Source organism: Theropithecus gelada, chromosome 19, assembly GCF_003255815.1.
Source record: "Theropithecus gelada isolate Dixy chromosome 19, Tgel_1.0, whole genome shotgun sequence".
In the NCBI taxonomy this organism is placed as follows: domain Eukaryota; kingdom Metazoa; phylum Chordata; class Mammalia; order Primates; family Cercopithecidae; genus Theropithecus; species Theropithecus gelada.
In genome coordinates, this window is record NC_037687.1 from 37700115 (window position 1) to 37727758 (window position 27644).

Here is a 27644-nt window from a genome sequence, read left to right on the forward strand (position 1 = left end):
CTAGTACAGGATCATAGTTCAGGGCTAGAGAGATGGCATGGAGTATCTCAAATGTCATTCAGAAGGGCCTTAAGCTATAAAGATGGGAGGGCATGACATTAGTTTTTAGCATGGGAGTTAAATGATCAGAGTGACAATATAAGGAAATTAAACTGCCAACCTGGCTGGGCGTGATGGTTCACACCTGTAATCCTAGTACTTTGGGAGGCCTGGGGCGGGAGGGTGGCAGGCGGATCACTTAAGGTCAGGAGTTCAAGACCAGCCTGGCCAACATGGCAAAACCCCATCTCTACTAAAAATACAAAAATTAGCCAGGCGTGGCGGTGCGTGCCTGTAGTCCCAGCTACTTGGGAGGCTGAGGCAGGAGAGTCACTTGAGCCCAGGAGGTGGAGGTTTCAGTGAGCCAAAATGGCACAACTGCACTCCAGCCTGGGGAACAGAGCAAGACTCTGTCTCAATAAATAAATAAATAAACAATCTGGCAACCATTTGTAGGAAGGAACAAAGAAGGAAATAATTATTACAACAACTACAGAGACTGCCCCCTGAATGACGCTTTCCTCAAACATCAGAATGAGAGAGGAAAAAGGAACACTTATCCAGCATCTGGCTTCTATCATCCCAGATGACACAGAAGCCTAAACTGGGATGCTTGCCTTATGAGAAGAAACATTTTAACTGAGTGGTGGGTGGGGTGGGGCCCTGGGGCCCTATTTATGACACAAGAGAGCAAGCCCCTCCCTTCTTGTAAGAGAGTGCTGGGCACATAGCCTCCTCCTATTCCTAATCCTCCCACCAAAGAAAGAGGCACAGAGTTCACTACTTAGTGGGGGCCAGCTGTGATCGGCCCACTGCCAGCTGCCTTAAAAAGGAAGACCAATGATGCCAGGATGGAGTGAAACCCAAGGGAACGTGCCATCATGAGGAATCAATGAGATATCTGTGAAGAGAGAAGGCTGGGTGGGAGCCCAGGAGGATGAAACCTGGAAGATCAATATCTCCCGTGAGGGAAGTAACAATGGAGCCAGGTTCTAAGTCAGCATCTAGGCCAGACTGGCAACCTGAGCCACACCAGAGGCCTATAACCACGCCGGAGCCAGAAAAGACACCCATAGCCCAGCCAGAATCGAAGACCCAACAGGAGCCTGATTCAAGGCAAAGACCCCTCACCCAGCAGGAGACCCATGCACAACATGATGCTGAATCCCAGAAGGATCCTAGAGCCCAACAAAAATCTGCTTCACAAGAGGAATTTCTTGCCCCACAGAAGCCTGCACCACAGCAATCACCTCACGTCAAAAGGGTGCCCCTCACTCAACAGGAACCTGCCTCCCAGCAGGGACCTGGGCTAGGAAAAGAATCTATAACTCAACAGGAGCCAGCATTGAGAGAAAGACATGTAGTCCAGCCAGGGTCTGGGCCAGGAGAGCCACCTCCAGTTCAACAAGAAGCGGAATCAACACCTGAGGCCCAGGCTAAACCTGGAGCCAAAAGGGAGCCATCAGACCCGACTGAATCTACATCCCAAGAGACACCTGAACAGTCAGACCAGCAAACAACTCCAGTCCAGGGAGCCAAATCCAAGCAGGGATCTTTGATAGAGCTGGGATTTCTAACAAAACTGCAGGAACTATCCATACAGCAATCAGCCCTAGAGTGGAAGGCACTTTCTGAGTGGGTCACAGATTCTGAGTCAGAATCAGAGGTGGGATCATCTTCAGACACAGAGTCTCTAGCCACGATAGGTGGAATGGTGGCCCAGGGAGTGAAGCTACCCTTCAAAAGAAAATCTGGTTATAAAGTGATGTCAGGATATGGTGGGACGTCGCCACATAAGAAAGCCAGTGCCCAGAATCACAGACACTACCAGGATACAGGTGAGTTTGAACCTGGAGGAATTGAAGCCTCTCAGGACAGTCATTCATTTACTTAAGAAATACTAAAAACTTATGGTGTATCAGGTTAGCTCTGGTTATCCTTCAACAATCCTGAGATAAAGATCAACATTCCCATTATTAAACAAACAAAAAAAAAGCCGGGCACAGTGGCTCACGCCTGTAATCCCAGCACTTTGGGAGGCCAAGGCAGGTGGATTGCTTGAGGCCAAGAGTTCAAGATCATCCTAGCCAAGATGGTGAAACACCATCTCTACTAAAAATACAAAAATTAGCCAGGCATAGTGGCGGGTGCCTGTAATCCCAGCTACTCAGGAGGATGAGGCAGAGAATCGCTTGAACCCAGGAGGTGGAGGTTGCAATGAGCCGAGATCGCGCCACTGCACTGCAGTCTGGGCGACAGAGTAAGACTCCATCTCAAAAAAAGAAAAAACGAAGTCTCACTCTGTCGCCCAGGCTGGAGTGCAGTGGCATGATCATGGCTCACTGCAGCCTCAAACTCCTGGGCTCAAGCGATCCTCCTACCTCAGCCTCCCAAGTAGCTGGGACTACAGGTGCACCACCATACCCAGCTAATTTTTACATTTCTTTAGAGACGTGGGCTCGCTATGTTGCCCAGGCTGGTCTCGAACTCCTGGTCCCAAGCAAGCCTCCCACCTCGGCCTCCCAAAGTGCTGAGATTACAGGCATGAGCCACCGAGCAACTGGCCAACATCCTCATTTTATAAATGAGGACACTGAGGCAGAAAAATAAAGAAGTAAGGGTTCTTGCACAGGGCCATGCAGTTAGGAAGTGGCAAAGTCAGGATTTGAAGCCGGGGTCTTTCTCCCCTGGACCAGGCTCCCTCCCTACAGAGGATCTGGGGAAAATCAAATCCCAGAGTGGGAAGGCACTCTGGGCTAGGGACCAGGAGACCAGGAAAGTGGCCCTCTTGCCAGTATTCATTCATCCATCCACAGAAACTGACCAAGCACCAGCTCTGGGGCAGACACAGGCATAAGTCCCAGCAATACAATGCCAGATGGGACCTTACCCTTCTGGAGTTTCCATGCAGGCTAGGCAGAACATCGGGGCATCAACAGTCTCTCAGTTTACCAGGTCTGTCCTCTGCTGCCAGGAAGACACCTGCTTCCTGCCAGGTTGCCTCCATAGGGGACTCAGTCCAGCCAGGCGGAATGGCCTTGCGGGTTGTGTTCTCAGCAAGGAGGAGCTGGGAGGAGGTGCGGGAGCCGCCAAGGTCTCAGGCAAGGTCAGGGGCTGACGGCAGGAAAGTTGGGGGAGCAGCATCAGAGGATAACGGGCCCAAGGCTCTGGGCTCGCTGCAGGCGCTCTCTCGCCTTCTCTGCCTCTTCCCGGGGCCCAGTGCTGCCCCCTGCCTGCTTCATAGGAGCCCCAGGAAGCTCGGATCTTCCTTCTCTAGGCTCAAAACCCCTGCTATGGAGAAGGGAGGAATGCAAGTTTTATCTCTGGAACTGGAGGTTACTTGTTGAAGTCCCCTGTCGTGGGGGGAAAAAGGCAACGCAGCCCTAATCCTGAAGTTGAGCGCATCTGTGAGGCCCTGGTCCAGAGGGCAGGCAATGGCGGCCCCACCGCCCAGAAGCCAGTCCGTCCTGTCTCTCCCAGAGCTGATAAGAGGATAATGCGTTTCTCAGAGCCAGGGCTGGTGGGTATGCTTTGAGAGGGAAGGAGGAGGGGCAGCAGGCAAAGACAGGGATCGAGGTCTGCTCTCCCCAGTGCTGAGGATGGAAAGCTGTTTCTCCAGGCCTCCAGAACACAGTCTCAAGGGATGCCCGCCCCACACCGCCACGGCCGGTGAGGCCGCCTCTCAGGCGGTCCAGAAGCAGTTAGCTGTGTGCGTGTGCGCAAGCCTCGAGCCTCCTATGTTTCCCGCCTTTTCTCAGGCATGCGTCGTTCCCTCTACCTCCGCTCTTGGGCCGGCCCGCGGCGTGAAGCTAGTGCGCAGGCGCCGAGCGTCCTCGCCACCACCACCCACCACCCCCATTCTCGGAAGCAGGGATTGGGGGGCGGAGACAGAGGGAGAAAGATCCCCCAGGAAAAGCGCAATAGGAGAACTAGGGGCCAGGAGAGGGAAGGCGGGGCTCCCTCCTCCAACGGCTCTCAGGCACAGCCACGCCTCCAGCGCTGGCGCCCCGCCTCGTCTTTGACTTGGCAGAGGACCTGGCCCGCCCCCACCCCAGGCAGAGGCCCAGAGGCGCCCCACTTTTACCCCTTCAAAAGGCGGGCCGGGCCGCGTTCTAGGGGATCCCTCCCTGGGAAGGTGAGTGGGATGGCGAGACTGAGCCAGCACATGGGAGGCTTCCCAGCACGTGGGAAGATTGGGACTTCCCTGCTGGGGTGCTCCCCGCGGGGCTCCGCACTAGTCCTGCCCGAAGGACGCTTTTCGCCGCCCCCAGGGCTGCCTTTTTGTTGGCCGCGAGCCCTTTAATGCGCGATAGGGGGCGGAGCCAGCTCTTAAATTCTGGCGGTTGGGGGCGGAGCACGGCAGCGGAGGGAGACCAGGATTGGCTAGGGAGCAGTACCCAGAGAATAACAAGCTCGGGATTGGGTAATAGGGGGGCCCGACGGTAGTGTGTAGCGAGGATTGGCCCCCTGGGCAGGGCCTCGCGGCTGGAATTGGCCCCCGCGCGAGGACCGCGGGGAATTGATGGAGTCGGCCGGGGGAATGGAACCCGCCGAGGCCGCTATGGCCCCGGCCTCGAAGAATGCCAAAGAGGTCTCGAGGAGCCGTGGTCGCCGGCGGTGGCGAAAAGGCAAGGCCAAAGGTGAGCGCGCGGAGACCTGGAGCAGCCCGGAAGGAACCTCGTACATCCTGCGGGGTAGTGGGGACAGCGTGGACTGGCCCACTGCCACGAGGAGTGGGGGGGTCTGCGCCCATTGCCGCTTGCGGGGAAAACGGGATGATCCACTGTGAGAAGGGGGTGATGTGAGAGCCGAGAGGCCCACCCTGGCACAGGGACTAGCTGACGCCCGGATCGGCTTGGGAGCAGAGTCCGGAATGCGAGCCTCGTGGACCCAGGTTCCCGCTCGGATTCCGTATTCGCCGTGTGACCAAGGGCAACGGCTGCCCTCAGTGTTTTTCCACCTGGGGAATGGTTCAAGCGCCGATGTTCAGGGCTCCAGCGCTCTTGAGAGGATAAGGGGGAAGGAAGTTAGCAGGTGTTACTCAAAGAGGAAGTCTAGGGCTGAGTCAAGGAGAGGTAGGAGGAAGGGGTACCCATAGTGGAGAGTGCAGCGGGGCCAGTAAAGCTCATCGCAGTCCCGGCCTCCCACTCGGCAAGTCAGTCCATCCATCCATCCATTCATTGTCAGCCCACCTGCTTCAGCCAGCTCCACTGTGGCCTAGCCCTGGTCCCTACCCTTTCCAGGACAAATGGCCCTGGCTTGGCTTCAGACCTGCAGACCTGCACACCTGCCTCAGGAAAAGGGAAGGCCTGATTTCTCTAGGGTGTCACATTATTTTCAGGTCTCAAAAGGCAGAACAAAGGCTGACAGACCAACAGAAATGCTGCAAGCCTCAGGCAGGGGCAGGTCCTCAGTTACAAGCAGTTATCAATCAGCATGGGGACCTGTGGGAAGTTCCCATGCAGGAAGGAAACTAACACCACCCCTCAGCTCCCGGGACCCCAAACTCATTGCTTCCCCTGCCATAGAACACATCATTAGCCCAGAATAGGCCTGGAGTTGGCTCCAGACACACGCAGGCTCAGACAGGCTCAGAGGGCAGACAGACTGAAGCCCAAGGGCACTCGCTGTCACAGCAAGACACTGAGCCTCACACCAGCATAGCATACCCAGAGGCAGTACAGACTGTAGTTAAGAAACGTGGGCGTTGGAGATCTGGTTCCTCAGGCTGGGAGCTGTGATGTGCTGGGCAGGAGACTCCCTCTTTCCCTGCCTCAGCTTTCTGAGCTCTAAAATGGGTATGATGATAGGAGTACCTCCTTTTGTGAGGTTAGAGTGAGTGTAGAGCATTTGGCACAGGCACACAGCAAACCCTCAGGAGAACTGAAGGTTATTGTTACTGTTAGTCCTCACTAGACAGTGAACATCCTAAAAGCAGGACTGTATCTGCCTTGTTTACCCTGTTCTTCCAGAGCTTGGTATGCCAGGCAAATAGGCACTCAAATATTTATTGGATTAATAAGTGAAGGAATGTGTGAACTGTAACAGAGATCATAATACTCATGCTTCCCTTGGGGTTGTCGTGAACTGTAACAGAGATCATAATACTCATGCTTCCCTTGGGGTTGTCATGAGGAGTCAGAATCCAGTTGGGCAGGGCTCCCTGCAAAATGAGCCATTCACAAAGGCTCATTCCTGCAAACTCCAAGATTTGCCTGTCATTATTTCCTAAGGCCCCGCCCTCGTGCCAGGCTTTAGATAAATTAATCAGACCTCACTCCTGCCTCAAGGGCATCTGGGCTGGCTGGAGCAATCCTCGTCATCAGTTTCATCTTGCCAGTAACTGGATGAGGCTAGTGTCCTTATGATCACCCCATTTCCCAGATGACGACACTGGGGCTCTGAGGGACCAAGGCCACCTAGGCTTCCTTACTTGGCCAGTGAGGGCAAAGAGATGGCTGCCCCAGCCTCCTCCAGGCAGGGAGTTTGTGGGCCCACAGCAGTTGTGGCCCAAATTTGATTCTGGGCCCAAGAGGTTCCAGTCACACAAATTCGTTCAGCAGACATTCATTGAACACTGAGCTGTGCTAGGCCTGGGCTCTCGGTAGCAAGAAGAACAGCTTCACAGTTGAGCTGGGGACACAGATGTTACTCAGATAAGACTATGATTGTAGACTGTCATAAATACAACAGAGAAAAATACCTGGGAAGATAGAATTGGGAGGCTTCCCAAGGAGGCAATATTGGACCGAAGGATGGACAGGCGTTAAGTGTGCAGGGGGCAGGCAGGGCAACAGAGTGGACAGGATGGAGAAAGACCTGAGGCTTGAGGAAGCATTGAGTTACAGTGCAGAGGGAGCTCAGCCAGGGCCAGGAGGAAGAGGAAGAGGAAACAGCTCAGGCAGGTTAAGAGAGGAGGATGGTAGCTGGGTACAGTGGCTCACACCTGTAATCCTGGCACTTTCGGAGGTCAAGGTGGGAGGACCCCTTGAGTCCAGCAGTTTGAGGCTAGCATGGGCAACATAGCAAGACCCCATCTCTTTTTTTTTTTTTTTTTTTTGAGACGGAGTCTCGCTCTGTCGCCCAGGGTGCAGTGGCGCAATCTCAGCTCACTGCAAGCTCCGCCTCCCGGATTCCCGCCATTCTCCTGCCTCAGCCTCCCGAGTGCTGGGACTACAGGTGCCCGCCACCTCGCCCGGCTAGTTTTTTCTATTTTTAGTAGAGACGGGGTTTCACCGTGTTAGCCAGGATGGTCTCAATCCCCTGACCTCGTGATCCGCCCGTCTCGGCCTCCCAAAGTGCTGGGATTACAGGCTTGAGCCACCGCGCCCGGCCTGCAAGACCCCATCTCTACCAAAAATACAAACATTAGCCAGGCATTGTCAGGTGTACCTGTAGTCCCAGCTACTTGGGAGGCTGAGATGGGAGGATCAATTGAGCCCAGGAGGCTGAGGCTGCAGTGAGCTGTGATGGCACCACTGTACTCCAGCCTGGGCAACAATGAGACTTTGTCTCAAAAAGAGAGAGAGAGAGGAGGATGGTACCTGGCTTGGGAGGCCATGTCCAGGATTGGGGGCTTTATCCTGAAAGCAAAGGAGAGGGTGTTGAAGGGTTGAAGTGTGTGAACAGATTTATGTTTTAGAAGGATCCTGTGGCTGCTATGCAGACAACAAAGAGAACAAAATCAGAAATATATAAAGAGCTGTCACAGTCACCTAGATAATGATGCTACAGCCTGCACCAGGGAGGAGGCAGTGGAGGTGGGGAGAAGGGCCAGGTTCCAGAGGCCTTTGGTAGGCAGAGTGGGCAGGACTAGGGGATGGATTACATGGGAGTTGGAGTGTGGGGAGGTGGCCAGGATGACATCCTGGGTTCCAGCTTAAGCAAATGGGGAGAGGTTTGTTCTCAACACACACGCAGAGACCAAGACATGCACAAGCATGTATATCGCTTTATACATAAACAAATACACCCACACAAGCTCACAGGCCAAGAGAAACAGAGACACAGATACATTCACAGGCTAAGAAACACACATAGGCCATGACACTTGCATACAAACATTCACACCTTCAAACATACCAGTGCCGATGGACACAGGCCAGGACACGCTAGCCATGACACATACCTGCAGAGGTGCATATGTACACGTGAACCCCAGACACCCTCACACCTGACCAGAAAGCATATACTTTGAAGCACAGACAGAGGGAGCAGCACAAGGAAACAGCAGAGATCAGCAGCGCTGCCCTGGAGCTGCCCCCTGCTGGCCGTGTGACCCCAGGTGGTCATGTCACCTTTCTGTACCTCAATTTTGTCATCTGCCAAAAGGGATGATAATGGTCCCTCCCTCATGGGTTGTGGGGCAGGTGACATGAGTCACTTCGCATATAACACATAAAGAAATCTCATCACCTCCTTTGAGAATGAAAAAAAAAAAAAAACCCACAAGAAAAGAAATCCCAGCACTTTGAGAGACCGAGGTAGGAGGATTGCTTTAGTGCAGGAGTTCGAGACCAGTCGAGGCAACATAGCTAGATTTGATCCCTATTTCTAAATTCACACACACACACACACACAGAAAGAGACCAGGTACCAGGCACGCAGAGACTGTTGGTGCAATGTTTGCTCTTTTATTCAGCCACTCATTGTCCCCGCCTGCATCTGATTCCAGGCTTCCCGACTTCAGAAGCCTTTGCTTCCTCCCAGACCCCAGACCTGGCCCTTCCTCCATCCCCCATCCATCCCCACCCCACTTCCTTCCCCACCGCCCTCCTTATTCCTGCTCAGTCCCCAGGAGTCGGATTCAGCTGTCCAGAAGCTCTTTAGGGCAAAGAAAGGTCCAGTGCCCAGTCAGTGGGACACCCCCCAAAGCCAAATCCCCTCTGCCCTACCTCTGCCCTAGTCTGCACCCACGGCCCCAGTGGGCCTGCCCCTGCCCCAGTGCCCTCTGCCAGGGATTCCTGGCAAGTTTCTGGCAGCCTCAACATCCCTTCCTGCCAGCTCCACCCAGCCCAGCCCTCAGGGAGCAGCCTGGAACAGGACAAAGGGCAGCGCTCTGGAGTCCCTAGTGCCTGGGTGCAGCCCCTTCCCCACTCCTTTGTGTAGTCACTTGTTTTGTCGGAAATGTCACCTCTCCTCATCTTTTTATCTTTTTTTTTTTTTTTTTGAGACAGAGTTTCACTCTTATTGCTCAGGCTGGAGTGCAATGGTGCGATCTCTTCTCACCACAACCTCCGTCTCCTGGGTTCAAGCAATTCTTCTGCCTTAGCCTCCTGAGTAGCTAGGACTACAGGCATGCGCCACCACACCCAGCTAATTTTGTATTTTTAGTAGAGACGGGGTTTCTCCATATTGGCCAGGCTGGTCTCGAACTCCCGACCTCAGGTGATCCACCCGCCTCGGCCTCCCAAAGTGCTGGGATTACAGGCATGAGCCACCGCGCCCAGCCCCCACTCCTTACCTTAAAAGATCCGTACCAGCATGGATGCTACCACTTTACCAAGGGATGGCAGTGCACCAGGCACTGCCTAAGGGCTAAATAAAACAGGCAAAAGTCCCTGCCCTCAGGGAACTTACAATCTAGTGGGGGAGACAGAGAGCAAACAATATAAATTCAGGCATGTCTCAGAGATATTTGGGGTTTGGTTCCAGACCACTTGATAAAGCAAGTCACACAAATTTGTTGGTTGCCCAGTGCATAGAAAAGTTATGTTTATACTATCCTATACTCTATTAAGTGTACAATAACATATGTTTAAAAATATCATGTACATATTTTGTTTGTTTGTTTGTTTTTTCTGTAGAGACGGAATCTCACTATGTTGCCCAGGCTGGTCTCGAACTCCTAGCCTCAAGTGAGCCTCCTGCCTTGACCTCCCAAAGTGCCGAGATTACAAGCATGAGCTACCACGGCTGGCCCCATACTATGCTAATGATCATCTGAGCCTTCAGCAAATCCTCATCTTTTTGCTGGTGGAGGGTCTTGCCCCAGTGGTAGTGGCTGCTGACTCACGAGGGTGGTGGTTGTGGAAAGTGGCTGTGGCAGTTTCTTAAAATAAGGTAACAATGAAGTTTTCTGCTTCAATTAACTCTTTCACAAAACAGTTCTCTGTAGCATGTGATGCCGTTTGATACCATTTTGGCCACAGTAGAACTTTCAAAATTGGGGTCAGGCCAGGCACAGTGGCTCACGCCTATTATCCCAGCACTTTGGGAGGCCGAAGTGGGCAAATCACCCAAGGTCAGGAGTTTGAGACCAGCCTGGCCAACATGGTAAAACCCCGTCTCTACTAAAAATTCTAAAATTAGCTGGGCATGGTGGCAGGCGCCTGTAGTCCCAGCTACTTGGGAGGCTGAGGCAGGAGAATCACTCGAACCTGGAAGGCGGAGGTTGCAGTGAGCCGAGATCGCACCATTGCACCCCAGCCTGGGCAACAAGAGTGAAACTTGTCTCAAAAAAAAAAAAAAAAAAATGGGGTCAGTCCTGTCAAAGCCTGCTGGTGCTTTATCAACCAAGTCTATGTCATAGTCTAAATCCTTTGTTGCCATTATTCCTGGCTATCAAATGTATTTCTTTAATTTTTTTTTTTTTTTTTTTGTAGATGGGGAGGGTCTCACTATGTTACCCAGGTTAATCTCAAACTGGTCTCAAGCTATCTTCCTGCCTTGGCCTCCCAAAGTGCTGCAAATACAAGTATGAGCTACCGCACCCAGCCTACAAAATGTATTTCTATTTTAAAATGTATTTCTAGTTTTTATTATTTAATAAGACTTAGAGCTAGGCATGGTGGCACATGCCTATAATCCCAGCTATTCAAGAGGCTGAGGCAGGAGGATCACTTGAGGTCCGGTGTTCAAGACCAGCCTAGGCAACACAGCCCTCTCTCTTAAAAAATACAAAAAGTTAGCCAGGTGCAGTGGCTCTCACCTGTAATCCCAGCTACTAAAGAGGCCAAGGCAGGAGGATCCTCTTGAGGCCTGGAGTTCAAAACCAGCTATCTAGGCAATGTCGCAAGACTCTGTCTCTAAAAACCTGGAAAAAAAAAAAAAAAAAAGAACCAGGCATGGTGGTGCCCATCTGTAGTCCCCGCTACTCAGGAGGCTGCAGTGGGAGGATCACCTGAGCCCAGAAGTTCAAGGCTGCAGTGAGCTATGATCGCACCACTGCACTCCAACCCGGGCGACACAGCAGAAATCCAACCCTAAAACTGAAAATTAAAAAAATAATGATAAATAATAAGACTTAAAAGTTGAAAATATTCCTTGGCCAGTGGGCTGCAGAACAGATGATATTGTTAGCAGGCAGGAAAACAACATTAATCCACTCATATGGCTCCACCAGGGCTCTCTGGTGACCACGTGCATTGTCATTGAGAAATATTTTGTTTTTTTCTGTGCAGTCCATCTCAACAGTGGGCTTGAAATATTCAGTAAACCATGCTATAAACAGACATGCTGTCATCTAGGCTTTGTTCCATTTAAGAGCACAGGCAGAGTACATTTGGCGTAATCCTGAAGGCCCTAGGATTTCTGGAATGATAAATGAGCACCGACTTCAACTGAGTCACCAGCTGCATTAGCCCCTAATAAGGGGGTCAGCCTGGCCTTGAAGCTTTGGAGCCAGGCACTGACCTTCCCTCCAGCTATGAAAGTCCTAGATGGCATCTTCTTCCAATACATGGTGGTTTCATCTACACTGAAAATATGTTGCTTAAGGCAGCCATCTTCCTCAATGATCTTGGCTAGATCTAGATAACTTGCTGCAGCTCCTCCAGCAGCGCTTGCCACATCACCTTGCAATTTTTTTTTTTTTTTTGAGATGAAGTTTCTCTCTTGTTGCTCAGGCTGGAGTGCATGGCACCATCTTGGCTCACTGCAAGCTCCACCTCCCAGGTTCAAGTGACTCTCCTGCCTCAGCCTCCCAAGTAGCTGGGATTACAGGCATGTACCACCACCATGCCCAGCTAATTTTTTGTATTTTAAGTAGACATGGGGTTTCTCCATGTTGGTCAGGCTGGTCTCAAACTCCTGACCTCAGGTGATCTGCCTGCCTCAGCCTCCCAAAGTGCTGGGATTACAGGCGTGAGCCACGGTGCCCAGCTGTCACCCTGCGCTTTTATGTTACAGAGATGCCTTCTTTCCTTAAACCTCATGAATCCACCTCTGCTAGCTTCCAACCTTTTTTCTACAGTTTCCTCACCTCTCTCACCCTTCATAGAATTGAAGAAGGATAGGGCTTTGCTCGGGATTAGGCTTTGGCTTAAGGAAATGTGGCTAGTTTGACCTTCTATCCAGACCATTCAAACTTTCTCCATATCCACAATAAGGCTGGTTCACTTTCTGGTTTTTTTTTTTTTTTTTTTTTTTGCAGACAGAGTCTTACTCTGTCGCCCAGGCTGGAGTGCAGTGGCGTGATCTCAGCTCACTGCAAGCTCCACCTCCCAGGTTCACGCCATTCTCCTGCCTCAGCCTCCCTAGTAGCTGGGACTACAGGTGCCCACCACCACACCTGGCTAATTTTTTTCTATTCTTAGTAGAGACGGGGTTTCACCGTGTTAGCCAGAATGGTCTCAATCTCCTGACCTCGTGATCCGCCCACCTCGGCCTCCCAAAGTGCTAGGATTACAGGCGTAAGCCACCACGCCTGGCCAAGGCTGGTTCACTTTCTTATCATTCACATGTTCACTGGAGTAGCACTTTTAATTACTTTCATGAATTTTTCCTTTGCATTCACAACTTGGCTAACTGGCAGAAGAGGCCTCGTTTTTAGCCTGTTTCAGCATTGGACATGTCTTCCTTACTAAGCTTAATCACTTCTAGCTTTTGATTTAAAGTGAGAGACACGAGACTTTTCTTTCACTTGAACGCTTCGAGGTCATTGTAGGGTTATTAATTGGCCAGATTCCTATTTTATTTTATTTTACATTTTATTTTTCATTTCATTTCATTTATTTGAGACAGTCTCGCTCTATTGCCCAGGCTGGAGTACAAAGGTGTGATCTTGGCTCACTACAACCTCTGCCTCCCGGGTTCAAGCGATTCTCCTGCCACAGCCTCCCAAGTAGCTGGGATTATAGGCACCCACCACCACACCTGGCTAATTTTTTATTTTTAGTAGAGATGGGGTTTCACCATGTTGGCCAGGCTGGTCTCAAACTCCTGACCTCAAGTGATCCACCCGCCTCAGCCTCCCAAAGTGCTGGGATTACAGGCATGAGCCACCACACCCGGCCTCAATAGTGTATGTCTCAGGGAATATGGAGGCTCAAGGAGAAGAGAGATGGGGGAAATGGCTGGTCAGTGGAGCAGTCAGAACACACACAACATTAATCGGTAAAGTTTGCCCTCTTACGTGAACATGGTTGGTGGTGCCCCCAATTACAATAGTAACACCAAAGATCATTGATCACAGATCATCATAACAGATATAATAATAATGAAAAAGTGTGAAACTCTGTGAAAATTACCAAAATGTGACACAGAGACACGAAGTGAGCTCCTGCTGTCAGAAAAATGGTGCCAACAGACTTGTTTGAAACAGGGTTGCCACAAACCTTCAATTTGTAAACAATGCAATACGTGCAAGGCACAGTAAAGCAAGGTATTCCTGTAGTAAATTGTATAGTATGCTAGACGGTGACAAGGGCCGCACAGAAAAATCACCCAATACACCATTTCAGGAAGGCCGAGTGAGCCCACAAAGCAAACCGCATGCAGAACACACGGGCCATGGCCCCACTTATAAACCCTGTCTCCCATCCTGAGCCAGCAGAACGACCAAGTGCAGTTTCCAGATGAGGAAAACAGACTTATCCAGGGTTGCCAGCAAGGGCTTGGGCCATCATCCCATTTTCTCTTTCTTTCTTTCCTTCTTTCTTTCCTTCGTCCTTTCCTTTTTTTTTTTTTTTTTTTTTTTTTGACACGGAGTCTTGCTCTGTTGCCCAGGCTGGAGTGCAGTGGCATGATCTCCGCTCACTGCAAACTCCGCCTCCCGGGTTCATGCCATTCTCCTGCCTCAGCCTCCTGAGTAGCTGGGACTACAGGTGCCCACAACCGCGCCCGGCTACTTTTTTGTATTTTTAGTAGAGACGGGGTTTCACTGTGTTAGCCAGGATGGTCTCGATTTCCTGACCTCATGATCCACCCGCCTCGGCCTCCCAAAGTGCTGGGATTACAGGCGTGAGCCACCACACCCGGCCTCCTTTCTTCCTTTCTTTTCTGACAGAGTCTCGCTGTATCGCCAGACTGGAGTGCAGTGGCATGATCTCGGCTCACTGCAACATCCACGTCCTGAGTTCAAGCCATTCTCCTGCCTCAGCCTCTCAATAACTGGGACTACAGGCATGCGCCACCATACCACTAATTTTTGTATTTTTAGTAGAGACGGGGTTTCACCATGTTGGTCAGGATGGTCTCAATTTCCTGACCTTGTGATCCACCCACCTTGGCCTTCCAAAGTGCTGGGATTATAGGCATGAGCCACCGTGCCTAGCCCACGTCGTCCCATTTTCACAGCTGCAAGCCTAACACTGACTCCTGAGGCCTCTGTCTATCCATCTATCCGCCAGCCCTGGGAAGGGGCAGTCCTCTCCCGAGCTAACTAGCCCTTCTGCCCTCACTCTGCCTCTTCATGCCTTCCTTCCTGCTTCAGATATCCACTGAGCATCTGCTATGTGCCAGATCCCATGGTGGGCCCCAGGGCCACCTGAGGTATGACAGTCCGGGACAGAAGATTCACCTCCAGCCAAGCAAATGACCCTGAGGCCTCAGGGCCCCTCAGTCACACAGGCCCCTTCCAAGGCCCAATCTTTTTTTTTTTTTTTTTCTTTTTTTAAGACAGAGTCTCACTTTGTCACCCAGGCTGGAGTGCAGTGGCACGATCTTAGCTCACTACAAGCTCCGCCTCCCGGGTTCACGCCATTCTCCTGCCTCAACCTCCTGAGTAGCTGGGACTACAGGCGCCCGCCACCACGCCTGGCTAATTTTTTGTATTTCTTTTTTGTTTGTTTGTTTTGTTTTGTTTTTTTGTTTTGTTTTGTTTTGTTTTGTTTGTTTGTTTGTTTTTTGAGATGGAGTCTCGCTCTGTCGCCCAGGCTGGAGTGCAGTGGCACGATCTCGGCTCACTGCAAGCTCCACCTCCCGGGTTCACGCCATTCTCCCGCCTCAGCCTCCGAGTAGCTGGGACTACAGGCGCCCGCCACCACGCCCGGCTAGTTTTTTGTATTTTTAGTAGAGACGGGGTTTCACCATGTTAGCCAGGATGGTCTCGATCTCCTAACCTCGTGATCCACCCGCCTCGGCCTCCCAAAGTGCTGGGATTACAGGCTTGAGCCACCGCGCCCGGCCAATTTTTTGTATTTCTAGTAGAGACGGGGTTTCACTGTGTTAGCCAGGATGGTCTCGATCTCCTGACCTCATGATCCGCCCGCCTCAGCCTCCCAAAGTGCTACCACGCCCGGCCCAAGGCCCTAATCTTGTACTTGTAATTCTGTATTTCTTCTTCCCAAAGGGCCACGCCCCTGTACCTTATAAGTTTCATGGCTCCATAAAACCTAGTCCTGTCCTGGGGGAGATGAACAAACGTAGACAAATTATAAAGTGTCAAATGGCAGGATGGAACAGAACTAAGTATCATGGCAGAAAATAATGGGGGCATGCATATCTTAGATGGGGAGGAGCAACTGGGGAGTATCTGTTTGAGGTGACAAGCTGAGGCCAGACAAGGAGTGTGTGGAATGACACAGGTGAATGACATGGATGAAGCATCTCTCTGAGCCTCTGTTTCCCTATGTGTGAGGTGGGGATGCCAATCACAGCAGGGTAGGCTGAGAGGGGTAAGTGACAGATCCAGGGTACCCGGTATGTTCAACCACCCAGTAGGACCAGCAGGCAGCTCAGGCCCCTAGCTGAGCCTGGCACTGCCCTTAATCGGCTTTTGTCCTTCCAGGAGGGACAGGCTGGGCTGGCTACCTCCTCTCTCCCCCCAACAGCTGGGGCTGGCTGTGCCAGGGCCAGACTAGGAGGCGGGAGCTGAGATCACTGGGCCTTTGGCTTCCTGAGTCCTCTCTGGGGAGAGAGAGGGCAGCCTGGCTGGGTGAGAGGGGACAGTTTGTTCAGGACTGGGGCTGGGACTCCTGGGTCCTAAAGGATGAAGGGGCTGGGGCCCTGGACTCCTGGGTCTGAGGGAGGAGGGGCTGTGGGTGTGGACTCCTGGGTTCTAAGGCAGAGGAGCCTGTAGCAGGACTACCAGTTGAGCTGAGTCTGCGAGCAGGTGGGGGGCAGGGCAGGGAGCTGGGCCCTCTACTCTGTTTACAGCACGTGGTCCTCACTGATCTTTCTGGGTGGGAGGTGGCTTGTGCGGCTACACCCTGGGCAGGCCAGCCCCGCCCCCGGGTTTATAGCCCCAGGCTGCTACTGGCACAAGCCACAGACCAGCAGTCTCAGCCCAGGGGAGCTCGGAAGATGCCTAGGAGGGGTGAGTGTGCAGCCAGCTGAGAGACAGGAATGGCGCTGCCAGGCCCCAGGACCTAGAAGGGAAAGGAAATACCTTCTTCTAGGGGAAGAGGCAAGCTGCTGGGCTTTGGGAGGGAAGTCCCTGGAGTAGATGGTAGCATTCCACCAACGGCAGCTTGTTCAGGACCTGAGTGACAAGGCATCCAAGAAACAGGACGGCCTGAATGCCTGGGAAAGGATCTCAGAGGGAAGATCATTGGGGACCGGGAAGTGTGGTGAATCAGACATAGTCCAGGGCAGATTTTGAGATGTGGTTTCCAGAGTCCTAGCGGGGAGCCCCACGTTAGTGTGGCTGTGGACTCAGAGAGCTGGGTTTACAAAAGCTCTGCCACTTGCAGTGCAGCTTTAACCTCCTCACTTAAAACCTGAGCCTCGGCAGGGCGCGGTGGCTCATGCCTGTAATCCCAGCACTTTAGGAGGCTGAGGCAGGCAGATCTGAGGTCAGGAGATCGAGACCATCCTGGCTAACATGGTGAAACCCCGCCTCTACTAAAAATACAAAAAATGAGCCGGGCATGGTGGCGGGCGCCTGTAGTCCCAGCTACTCAGGAGGTTGAGGCAGGAGAATGGCGTGAACCCGGGAGCGGGAGCTTGCAGTGAGCTGAGATCGCGCCACTGCTCTCCAGCCTGGGCAACAGAGCGAGACTCCATCTCAGAAAAAAAAAACCTGAGCCTCAGTTTCCTCTCCTGTAAAATGGGGATGCTGGCAACAATAGAGATTTGAACCTAGGTGACATGGGTCCCAGAGGGTTAGCGCGTTAAAGCAGCAAACACACAGAAAGCTCTCAGCCCGGGACCTGCACGGATATGCTCAAGGTCGATAACAGCGATGAGTATCGCTGTTCCAGGCAGGGCAGCAGAGCTGGCCATGCAACCCAGGACCCGTGGACAAGCCTGAAGGCCAGGGGACCCCACTGGGGGAGAAGCAAGACTGAGTTTTTGGGATCTCTCAGAGAAACAGGGAGGGAACTGGGATTTGGAGGGGCTTCCACAGCCAGACTTGAAGAACGAGGAATGACTCATCAGTGAAGTCTAGAATTGTGAACTCCTGAGTTCAGGGAGAACTGCGCTTGGGGACCAGGGTCCGGAGAGATGGGAATGGGAGGACTGGGGCTGAACTCTCCCAAATGTTGTTGGAGGGGCAGGGCCTGTGGGTAGCACTTGGGGCCTAAGAAGGAAAGATGGGATGGAGGACCTGGACTCCAGGGTCCTGAGAGTGGGGACCAACTGGAGGTCTAGACTTCTTGGAATCTAGGAGAAGGAGTCTTGGGCCCCAGGTGAGTTCATGGAAACAGGTGCCTGGACTCTTGGGTCCCTGGAAGGAAGAAAGGACCGGCAGCCTCCTGGATCATAGGAGAGATGAATGAGTTAGGGAAGCAGAGTCATGTGGGCTCAGGGAATGTCTGGATTCCTGGGTCCGAGGGATAGGAGGCCAGGGCAGCAAGTTTCTGAGTCCCAAAGAGGTGACAGCAGGGGCTCCTGGATCCTGAAGAGGAAGGGTCTGGGGCTTGGACTCCTGAGTCTGAGGGAGGAGGAGATGAGGGCCCAAACTACTGGCTCCTGAGGAGGGACAAAGGCACTGGGAACTGGGGCCCCAAACTTCTGATTCCTAGAGACAAGAGGGTGACCTCTTGTGTCGAAAGGAGAAGGAATCTGGGGTCCTGGGCTCCTGGAACTGAAAGAAGACAGTGCTGGGGTCTGAAGGAGGAGCGGATAAGCTATGGCCCAGACTCCTGGGCTCCAGCTGAGCAAGGCTTGGTCCGGCCCCGCCTAACAGGCCTCCCCACCTACCCACAGCCTCGAAGCTCATCTACAACATGGACCTGCGCACAATGACACAGTCGCTGGTGACTCTGGCAGAGGACAACATAGCCTTCTTCTCGAGCCAGGGTCCTGGGGAAACGGCCCAGCGGCTGTCAGGCGTTTTTGCCGGTGTGCGGGAGCAGGCACTGGGGCTGGAGCCGGCCCTGGGCCGCCTGCTGGGTGTGGCACACCTCTTTGACCTGGACCCAGAGACACCTGCCAATGGGTACCGCAGCCTGGTGCACACAGCCCGCTGCTGCGTGGCACACCTCCTGCACAAATCCCGCTATGTGGCCTCCAACCGCCGCAGCATCTTCTTCCGCACCAACCACAACCTGGCCGAGCTGGAGGCTTACCTGGCTGCCCTCACCCAGCTCCGCGCTCTGGTCTACTATGCTCAGCGCCTGCTGGTTACCAATCAGCCGGGGGTGCTCTTCTTTGAGGGCGACGAGGGGCTCACCGCCGACTTCCTCCGGGAGTATGTTACGCTGCATAAGGGATGCTTCTATGGCCGCTGCCTGGGCTTCCAGGTGAGCCCCCTGCCCCGTGCCCCTCTGGGCCCACGATGAAGGCACCTGGTGGCCCCTGGCCTGGCCTATAATATGGTAAAGTAACCACAGTGGTCAGCATTATCGGACTCAGCAAACAGCAGGTACAGAAAGGGGAAGTTGGCTGGAGCTCAGACAGAGCTGCACCAGGGGTCTCAAACTCATGGGCCCTAGGTCATATCTGCTGGGTAGTAAGAAATCCAACTTGCAGAGCTTTTTCACCAGGATATCCACTACTCTCTGTTGTCCTACACACAGGAGATACATTCACTCTGTTACCTGTCTGGCCCCTGAAGTCACTTGAGGTTGAGACCCCTCAGGGAGGGATCTGGAGCCATGTGACCCTGTAGTCTTTCTGGCCCTCTCTGGGCCTCCCCTCACCTCAGCCTCCCCCTCCCACCCCATGTCTCCAGGCTTCCCTGCAGGCTAGCCTGTTCTCAGCAACCCAGCCCAGGTGTTCCTGGAAACCTCCCCTCACCAGGGCTGAACCCACGAGTATTGATCAGCCCAGCTGGGCCAGCCAGCTCCTCCCTGTGTCCCAGCTGTGACCCTAGAGTCATGAGAAAGAGATCCTGGGGCTGCCCGAACCAGCATCCCAGCCATAATAGCCAGGCATTCAGGTGCCCTCTGGCCTACTGGGCACCTGGCCAGGGGCAGGGCCCAGCTCTGCTTTCGTACAGGGCAGTCTCCCCTCTAAAATGTCAGCCTCTGGGAGGGCAGAGGCCTCCCCTGTCTTGGTCACTGGACCAGCCCGGTGTCTAGCACGCAGTAGGACCTTGGCCAGTGTAGAGTGAACACAAGAATGCACCAGTCCCTTGCCTTGGCCTCCTGTGGCTCCATTTCCTCTGATCCTGTGTCCCCATTGTCTTGTGTTTTTTTGTTTTTGTTTTTTTTTTTTTTGTATTTTGTTTAATAGGGATGGGGTTTCATCACGTTGGCCAGGCTGGTCTCAAACTCCTGACCTCAAGTGATCCGCCCGCCTAGGCCTCCCAAAGTGCTGGGTTTACAGGCATGAGCCACCGCACCCGGCCCCCACCATCTTTCCTTAACTGCCTATCTGCTCTGTCAGACGCTGTCTCCCCCTTCCCCTGTGGTGGCCGGCTGGCCCCATGTCTAGGCCTCAGTCACCCTCTCTGGCTGTCTTTCTGCCTCAGGTCCCTGTGCTTGGGGGGCTGTCTCTGGCCATCTCCCTGTTACTGTCTTCCGGCTGCCCCCTCTCCCCATCCATCCTCTCTCTGACTTTCAGGAAGTCCCTGCACCATCCTACTCCCCACCTCACAGCCTACCAGTGGCACCACCCTGCACTGAGAATGAAATCCAAATTCCTCTGCCCAGGACCTGCATGAGCCCCCTTTGCCTCTCCAGTGTTACTGCCTGCCCCTCTCCCCACTGCTCACTCTGCTCCAGCCACACTGGCCTCCTGGCTGTCGATACCCAGGTCAAGCACCAAGCATGAGCTCACCTTTTTTTTTTTTGCGACGGAGTCTCACTCTGTTGCCCAGGCTGGAGTGCAGTGGTGTGATCTCCACTCACTGCAACCTCTGCCTCCCTGGTTCAAGCGATTCTCCTGCCTCAGTCTCCTAGGAGCTCACCTTTAAGCCTTCACGCTCTCTGTGCCCTGTGCAGGGAACACCCTCCCCTCGCTTCAGTCAGATCTCCTCTGAGACCCGCTAAGTAGCCTGACCCCTAGTCATCGCTCGTGTCCTCTCCACTTACTGCCTTTTTTTTTCTCAAACCATTCGTCATTCCTTGTTGTGATACTGTGCATGGCTTTGCTTGTCTGCTGATCATTTGTTTTCCGTTTGAGAACATCAGGTCCTTGAACCAGGTGAGAGCTATGCCCAGCACACAGTAGGAGCTCATGAAACATTTACTCAATGAACGTGTCTTCCCTGCACATCCCTGTGCCTTGCTCCTGCCCTGTCCCCATCCCTCTCCTGAGCGGTGGGTGACGCAGCCGCATCTCTCCACAGTTCACACCTGCCATCCGGCCATTCCTGCAGACCATCTCCATTGGGCTGGTGTCCTTCGGAGAGCACTACAAACGCAACGAGACAGGCCTCAGTGAGTCCCAGCCGGGTTCTACTCGCAGCCTACCCTCCTGGCCCTCCTCCCCACTCCTGTCCAAGTAGCCTGACCCACTGGGGCTCCCTGACACCCCTTCCAAACCCCAGGTGTGGCCGCCAGCTCCCTCTTCACCAGCGGCCGCTTTGCCATCGACCCCGAGCTGCGTGGGGCTGAATTTGAGCGGATCACACAGAACCTGGACGTGCACTTCTGGAAAGCCTTCTGGAACATCACCGAGATGGAAGTGCTATCGGTGAGGGCCTGTTACCGATGGGGACACTGAGGCCCAGAGACCCATCTGAGGCCACAGTAGGTCTCTGTGGGGCTCCAGGCCCAGGGATGGCACACAAGGGGAAAGACTGGGGATCAGAGGGAGGGGTCAAGGGCACCCCTGCAGGCAGACCCTCCCCAGCACCCCTTCTGTCCCCTCCCTCCAGTCTCTGGCCAACATGACATCGGCCACCGTGAGAGTAAGCCGCCTGCTCAGCCTGCCACCCGAAGCCTTTGAGATGCCGCTGACTGCTGACCCCACACTCACGGTCACCATCTCACCCCCACTGGCCCACACAGGCCCCGGGCCCGTCCTAGTCAGGCTCATCTCCTACGACCTGCGTGAAGGACAGGTAGGGTTCCAGCCTCAGCCAGGGACAGGGACACAGCCAAGAAGCACGGGCAGCCCCCGCCTTGGCATCCCCATGGAGGGGTGCAGCCCTGGCCAGCTCTCCCCAACCTCACACACCGCCTCCCTCCTCACCCCCAGGACAGTGAGGAGCTCAGCAGCCTGGTAAAGTCCAACGGCCAACGGAGCCTGGAGCTGTGGCCGCGCCCCCAGCAGGCACCCCGCTCGCAGTCCCTGATAGTGCACTTCCACGGCGGTGGCTTCGTGGCCCAGACCTCCAAATCCCATGAGCCCTACCTCAAGAGCTGGGCCCAGGAGCTGGGTGCCCCCATCATCTCCATCGACTATTCCCTGGCCCCCGAGGCCCCCTTCCCCCGTGCGTTGGAGGAGTGCTTCTTCGCCTACTGCTGGGCCATCAAGCACTGCGCCCTCCTTGGTGAGCCTCAGACTCCCACAGCCACCTGCATCTGCTCCCATCCTGCCCAGCCTGCTTCAAGCTCCTCCAGCCTCACACTTTCTACCTTCCTCACCCCCACACCTCCCAGCTCTTGCTCACCCAGGTCCTGCCCAATCTTCCGCCTCAGCCACTTTATCCTCTGTCCCCGACTGTGGCACCCAGACTCTCCATCTCCTCCACCTCCACTTCCCACCCACCGTCCTGTCTCCTTGGGCCTCTGCCATCCCCCTCTGGTAGCTCCAGGCCCTGCTTTCCTGTCCTGCCGGCCTCCTGGCCCACAGTCCAGCTTCTCTGACCTCCCTCTTTGAAGATCAGCATCTTGGGAGGACACTGAGGCACAGAGCAGGGTGTGGCCATGCCCCAGAGCACAGAGCCTGCAGCCCAGGCCCTCTGTGCTGAGCCTGAACCCTGACCTTCCATTCCCATCCTCTGAGGCCCCCATCCTGCAACAGGCCTGAGCTCAGCTCCCCTTCCCCACCACCTGCCCTCGCTGCTCCCAATCTCCAGCCCCGACAGACTTTCCCAGCACTTCCCTGCGCCTCTCCAGGTCCTGAGTCATCCTGATCCTCTGTCTACCACATGAGCCCAAATCTGTGCCTCAGTCTGCCATTCTCTAAAACTGCAGTCTGCTAGGCCTGGGAGTGCCCCACACCCCACCTTGGAGAGCCCAGTTCTCCCAGCTTGAGTTCCTCCCTACCCTCCCTCCCCAGTCTCCTGCCCCTGCCAGGCTGTAACCAACCACCCCTCTCCCAAACCAGGCTCAACAGGGGAACGAATCTGCCTTGCGGGGGACAGTGCAGGCGGGAACCTCTGCTTCACCGTGGCTCTTCGGGCAGCAGCCTACGGGGTGCGGGTGCCAGATGGCATCATGGCAGCCTACCCGGCCACAATGCTGCAGCCTGCCGCCTCTCCCTCCCGCCTGCTGAGCCTCATGGACCCCCTGCTGCCCCTCAGCGTGCTCTCCAAGTGTGTCAGTGCCTATGCTGGTGAGGCCCACACCCTCAGCAGGGAAACAGGACTGCATGGATATCTGGGTCCTGCAGGGATGGGCTGGGGACCGGGACTCCTGTGACTGAGGAAGGAGAGGCCAGGCAGAGGAATCTAAGACTCCTTGTCCTTTTTTTTTTTTTTTTTTTTTTTTTTTTGGTGTGTGTGTGTGTGTGTGTGAGAGAGAGAGAGAGGGAGGGAGAGACAAGGTCTCGTGTCGCTCAGGCTGAGTGCAATGGCTCAAACACACCTCACTGTAGCCTTGACCTCCCAGGCTGAAGCAATCATCCTGCCTCAGCTTCCCAAGTAGCTGGGACTACAGGCGTGCACCACCACGCCCACACCCACGCCCAGCTAATTTGTTTTTTGCTATGTTGCCCAGGCTGGTCTTGAACTCCTGGGCTCAAGCCATCCTCTCGCCTTGGCCTCCCAAAGTACTAGGACTATAGGAGTGCGCTACTGCGCCCAGACTCCTTATCCCTTTTGAAGCAATTGGATATTCTCACGTCCCTGGGGCCACAGATGCCTGAAGTTCTGGGTGTTAAGACTGGGCCCAGAAAGAGAGGAAAACAACTCAGCTCCCCACATATACTCTGCAGGTGCAAAGACAGAAGACCACTCCAACTCAGACCAGAAAGCCCTAGGCATGATGGGGCTGGTGCGGCGGGACACAGCCCTGCTCCTTCGAGACTTCCGTCTGGGTGCCTCCTCATGGCTCAACTCCTTCCTGGAGTTAAGTGGGCGCAAGTCCCAAAAGATGTCAGAGCCCATAGCAGGTGAGTGATTCACTCCCATCACCTGCCCAGCCAGGGTGGGCAGAAGGGACAGCCTAGCACAGCAAAAGTCCCAGGGAAGATGCTGGGCATGGTGGTTCAGGCCTGCAATCCCAGCACTTTGGGAGGCTGAGGTGGGCAGATCACTTGAGGTCAGGAGTTCAAGACCAGCCTGGTCAACATGACAAAACCCTGTCTCTAGTAAAAATACAAAAAAATTAGCCGGGTGTGGTGGCACACGCCTGTAATCCCAGCACTTTGGGAGGCCAAGGTGGGCAGATCACTTGAGGTCAGGAGTTCAAGACCAGCCTGGCCAACATGGCAAAATCCCTTCTCTACAAAAAAATACAAAAATTAGCAGGGTGTGGTGGTGTACACCTGTAGTCCCAGCTAGCAGGGAGGCTGAAGCCTATGAGAATCGCTTGAACCTGGGTAGCAGAGATTTCAGTGAGCCAAGATTGAGCCTCTATACTCCAGCCTGGGCAACAGAGTGAGACCTTGTCTCAAAAAAAATTTTTTTTAAAAGAGTACCCTTACTGGGCTGTGGTGAGGTCTGCCTCCACCCATTTGGGTCAAGTGGCCAGCACAATACGTGGCACCCAGTAGGTGCTATTAGAAGATGCCAACACCCCTGGTGTGCCCATTCTGTTCCAGTGACCCTCTGGGCCACAGAGCACTCAAGTAGTTACTCTCACATTGTTTTGCACCTCGCCTTCGTGGATTTATAAAGACAAGTAAGGCTGCGTGTGGTGGCTCACGCCTGTAATCCCAACACTTTGGGAAGCCGAGGCTGGCGGATCACTTGAGGTCAGGAGTTCAAGACCAGCTTGGCCAACATAGTGAAACCCCATCTCTATTAAAAATACAAAAATTGGCCAGGCGCGATGGCTCATGCCTGTAATCCCAGCACTTTAGGAGGCTGAGGCGGGCAGATCACAAGGTCAGAAATTCAAGACCAGCCTGACCAACATGGTGAAACCCCATCTCCACTAAAAATACAAAAATTAGCCAAGTGTGGTGGCAGGCGCCTGTAATCCCAGCTACTCAGGAGGCTGAGGCAGGAGAATCGCTTGAACCCAGAAGGCGAGGTTGCAGTGAGCCAAGATTACACCACTGCACTCGAGCCTGGGTGACAAAGTGAGACTCTGTCTCAAAAAAAAATAAAAGTTAGCTGGGCATGGTGGCACACCTGTAATCCCAGCTACTCAGGAGGCTGTGACAGGAGAATTGCTTGAACCCAGGAGGCGGAGGTTGCAGTGAGCTGAGATCGCATCACTGCACTCCAGCCTGGGCAACAGAGCAAGACTCCATCTCAAAAAAAAAAAAAAAAAAGAAGTAAAAAACTGAAGCTGTAGGGTCTTGGCCCTCGTGGTAGGCAGTGTGGGTCTGATAAAATGAACAGATCTGAGGCCAAGCTGGGCACACCAGGTGGGCTGAAAGTATATCTTTAGCATCATTTGGGCACTTGCTTGCCTAGTCATGTGAAGGGATAAAACTGAAGAACACAAAGGAAATTTGGGGAAGCAGATCCATGTTGGCTACAGGTGCCAGACCCCTAAGAATTGGATACACGCTGGAGACTTGTTAGCTCCCTGTGAACAGAGCCTCCCTTCAAGCCACTGGGCCTGCTCACTATTCAAGTCACTTTGATCCATTTACACCCTGTGGTAAGTGTAATCCCAGCACTTTGGGAGGCCTGGCCAACATGGCAAAACCCCGTCTCTGCTAAAAAAAAAAAACCACAAAAATTAGCTGGGCATGGTGGCACATGTCTATGGTCCCAGCTACTCAGGAAGCTGAGGCACGAGAATCACTTGAACCTGGGAGGTGGAGGATGCAGTGAGCCATGTTCTTGCCACTGCCCTCCAGCCTGGGTGACAGAGCGAGACTTTGTCTCAAAAAAAAAAAAAAAAAAAACTGATATACTGTGATTCCCAGTGGGTAGCAGTACCTAATCCCACATCTTAACCCACTGAGTCCTGCCACCTATGAACCAAGGACTATTTTCATTTCCTTGATCTAGAAGAAAAAATAGGTTCCTAGAAGTAAACTGCACCTAACCTTCCCAGTCACACACACACACACACCCCCTTCACTAGGACACACAGCCCCACTGCCAAGACTCCCGCCCCCATGACCACCTGGGGCATCTGGAACTCCACCCATCCCCTAGGCAAGAGTCTGGGGAAACAGCCTTTCACAGCCCTCCACAGGTGACTGCCCTTCCCATTGCATTCCCTGCCAGCCACACACACCCAAACTAACGGAGCCAGGCCTATCTGCTCCCCCTCTCTCAGAGCCCATGCGCCGCAGTGTGTCTGAAGCAGCGCTGGCCCAGCCCCAGGGCCCACTGGGCACGGATTCCCTCAAGAACCTGACCCTGAGGGACTTGAGCCAGAGGGGAAACTCCGAGACGTTGTCGGACACCCCCGAGATGTCGCTGTCAGCTGAGACACTTAGCTCCTCCACACCCTCCGATGTCAACTTCTTATTACCACCTGAGGATGCAGAGGAAGAGGCTGAGGCCAAAAATAAGCTGAGCCCCATAGACAGAGGCCTGGGCGTCAATGCCGCCTTCCCCGAGGGTTTCCACCCACGACGTTCCAGCCAGGGTGCCACACAGATGCCCCTCTACTCCTCGCCTATAGTCAAGAACCCCTTCATGTCGCCGCTGTTGGCACCCGACAGCATGCTCAAGAGCCTGCCACCTGTGCACATCGTGGTGAGTGCCAGAGGGGGCCGGCACAGGTGCATTTAGAGAGGAGCAGGGCACCCAGGGAGGAGCGGGACCGGGCACAGGTGCACCTGGGAAAGAAAGCTCTGGAGTGGGGAGAAAGGGACAGGCGTGTACCCAGGAGAGAACAATGCCCCGAACAAACGGGAGGAGGACAGGAGTCAGGGCTGCCTCCGCTTTATTTTGCAATTTTGAATACCAAGAGACAGGATCAGTGGGGCAGCCCCTTGGGCTTGGAGAATCAAGAGGGAAAAAAGGTGGGTTTGGCGGGGTGGGGAGGGAGAGGCTGGACAGAGGCCAGGGAGCGCAGTTCAAGTCATTCTCCCTTCCTTCCCACCACTCCCCCACTTCCCTCATTCTCTCCCTAACTCCTCACCCACCATGTCTCCTGCCTCCGTCCACCCCTGTCTGTATCCATATTTCCTGCTCCCTTTGTTCATCAAACCCCTCCTCGCTCTACCTGACCCCGGTCTGTCGGTCCCCCACCCTCTCTCCACGTCCGTCCTGCTGTCCCCTAGGCGTGCGCGCTGGACCCCATGCTGGACGACTCGGTCATGTTCGCGCGGCGACTGCGCAACCTGGGCCAGCCGGTGACGCTGCGCGTGGTGGAAGACCTGCCACACGGCTTCCTGACCCTGGCGGCGCTATGCCGCGAGACGCGCCAGGCCGCGGAGCTGTGCGTGGAGCGCATCCGCCTCATCCTCACTCCGCCTGCCGCGCCCACGCCTGCCCCACCTCTGGTCTGAGCCGCCCGCCGGATCCGGGCTGCGCGGGGAGACGGGGGCTGCGGGGGGCGACACTAAAAGCCTGCTGTTCCCATCTGCGCCGGCCTCCGTCATGAATGCGCTCCGGGCCGGGCGGGAGGGGGCGCGGGCTGTGCCTTACTTAAGTCGGGGGTGGCAAGGGGGCGGGGCGGGGGCCCGAAAGCAGAGACCCCCGCCACGGGGAGGGGGACGCGCACACACACCGGTCACCGAGACGGCTGGACCTGCACACCACCGCTACCTTCTGCTGCTGCTGTGACCGCCGCAGGGACGGGGACTGGCCCTCCCTTGCAGGTCGGTCTGTTTGTCTGTCTGTTGTAAATAAAAGTATTTAATTA

At 54.3% G+C, this 27644-nt stretch overlaps 1 protein-coding gene across 1 annotated transcript; it reads left to right on the plus strand.

Moving 5' to 3' along the window:
* Nucleotides 1-747: 747 nt before the first annotated feature.
* On the plus strand, nt 748-27644 carry LIPE (lipase E, hormone sensitive type). Its single transcript, XM_025366191.1, has 11 exons — nt 748-1877; nt 18352-18887; nt 20879-20969; nt 21080-21225; nt 21410-21595; nt 21733-22027; nt 22807-23034; nt 23635-23811; nt 26106-26530; nt 27061-27253; nt 27294-27644. The coding sequence occupies exons 1-11, from the start codon at nt 977-979 to the stop codon at nt 27563-27565; spliced, it is 3450 nt and encodes a 1149-aa protein (XP_025221976.1). The 5' UTR covers nt 748-976; the 3' UTR covers nt 27566-27644.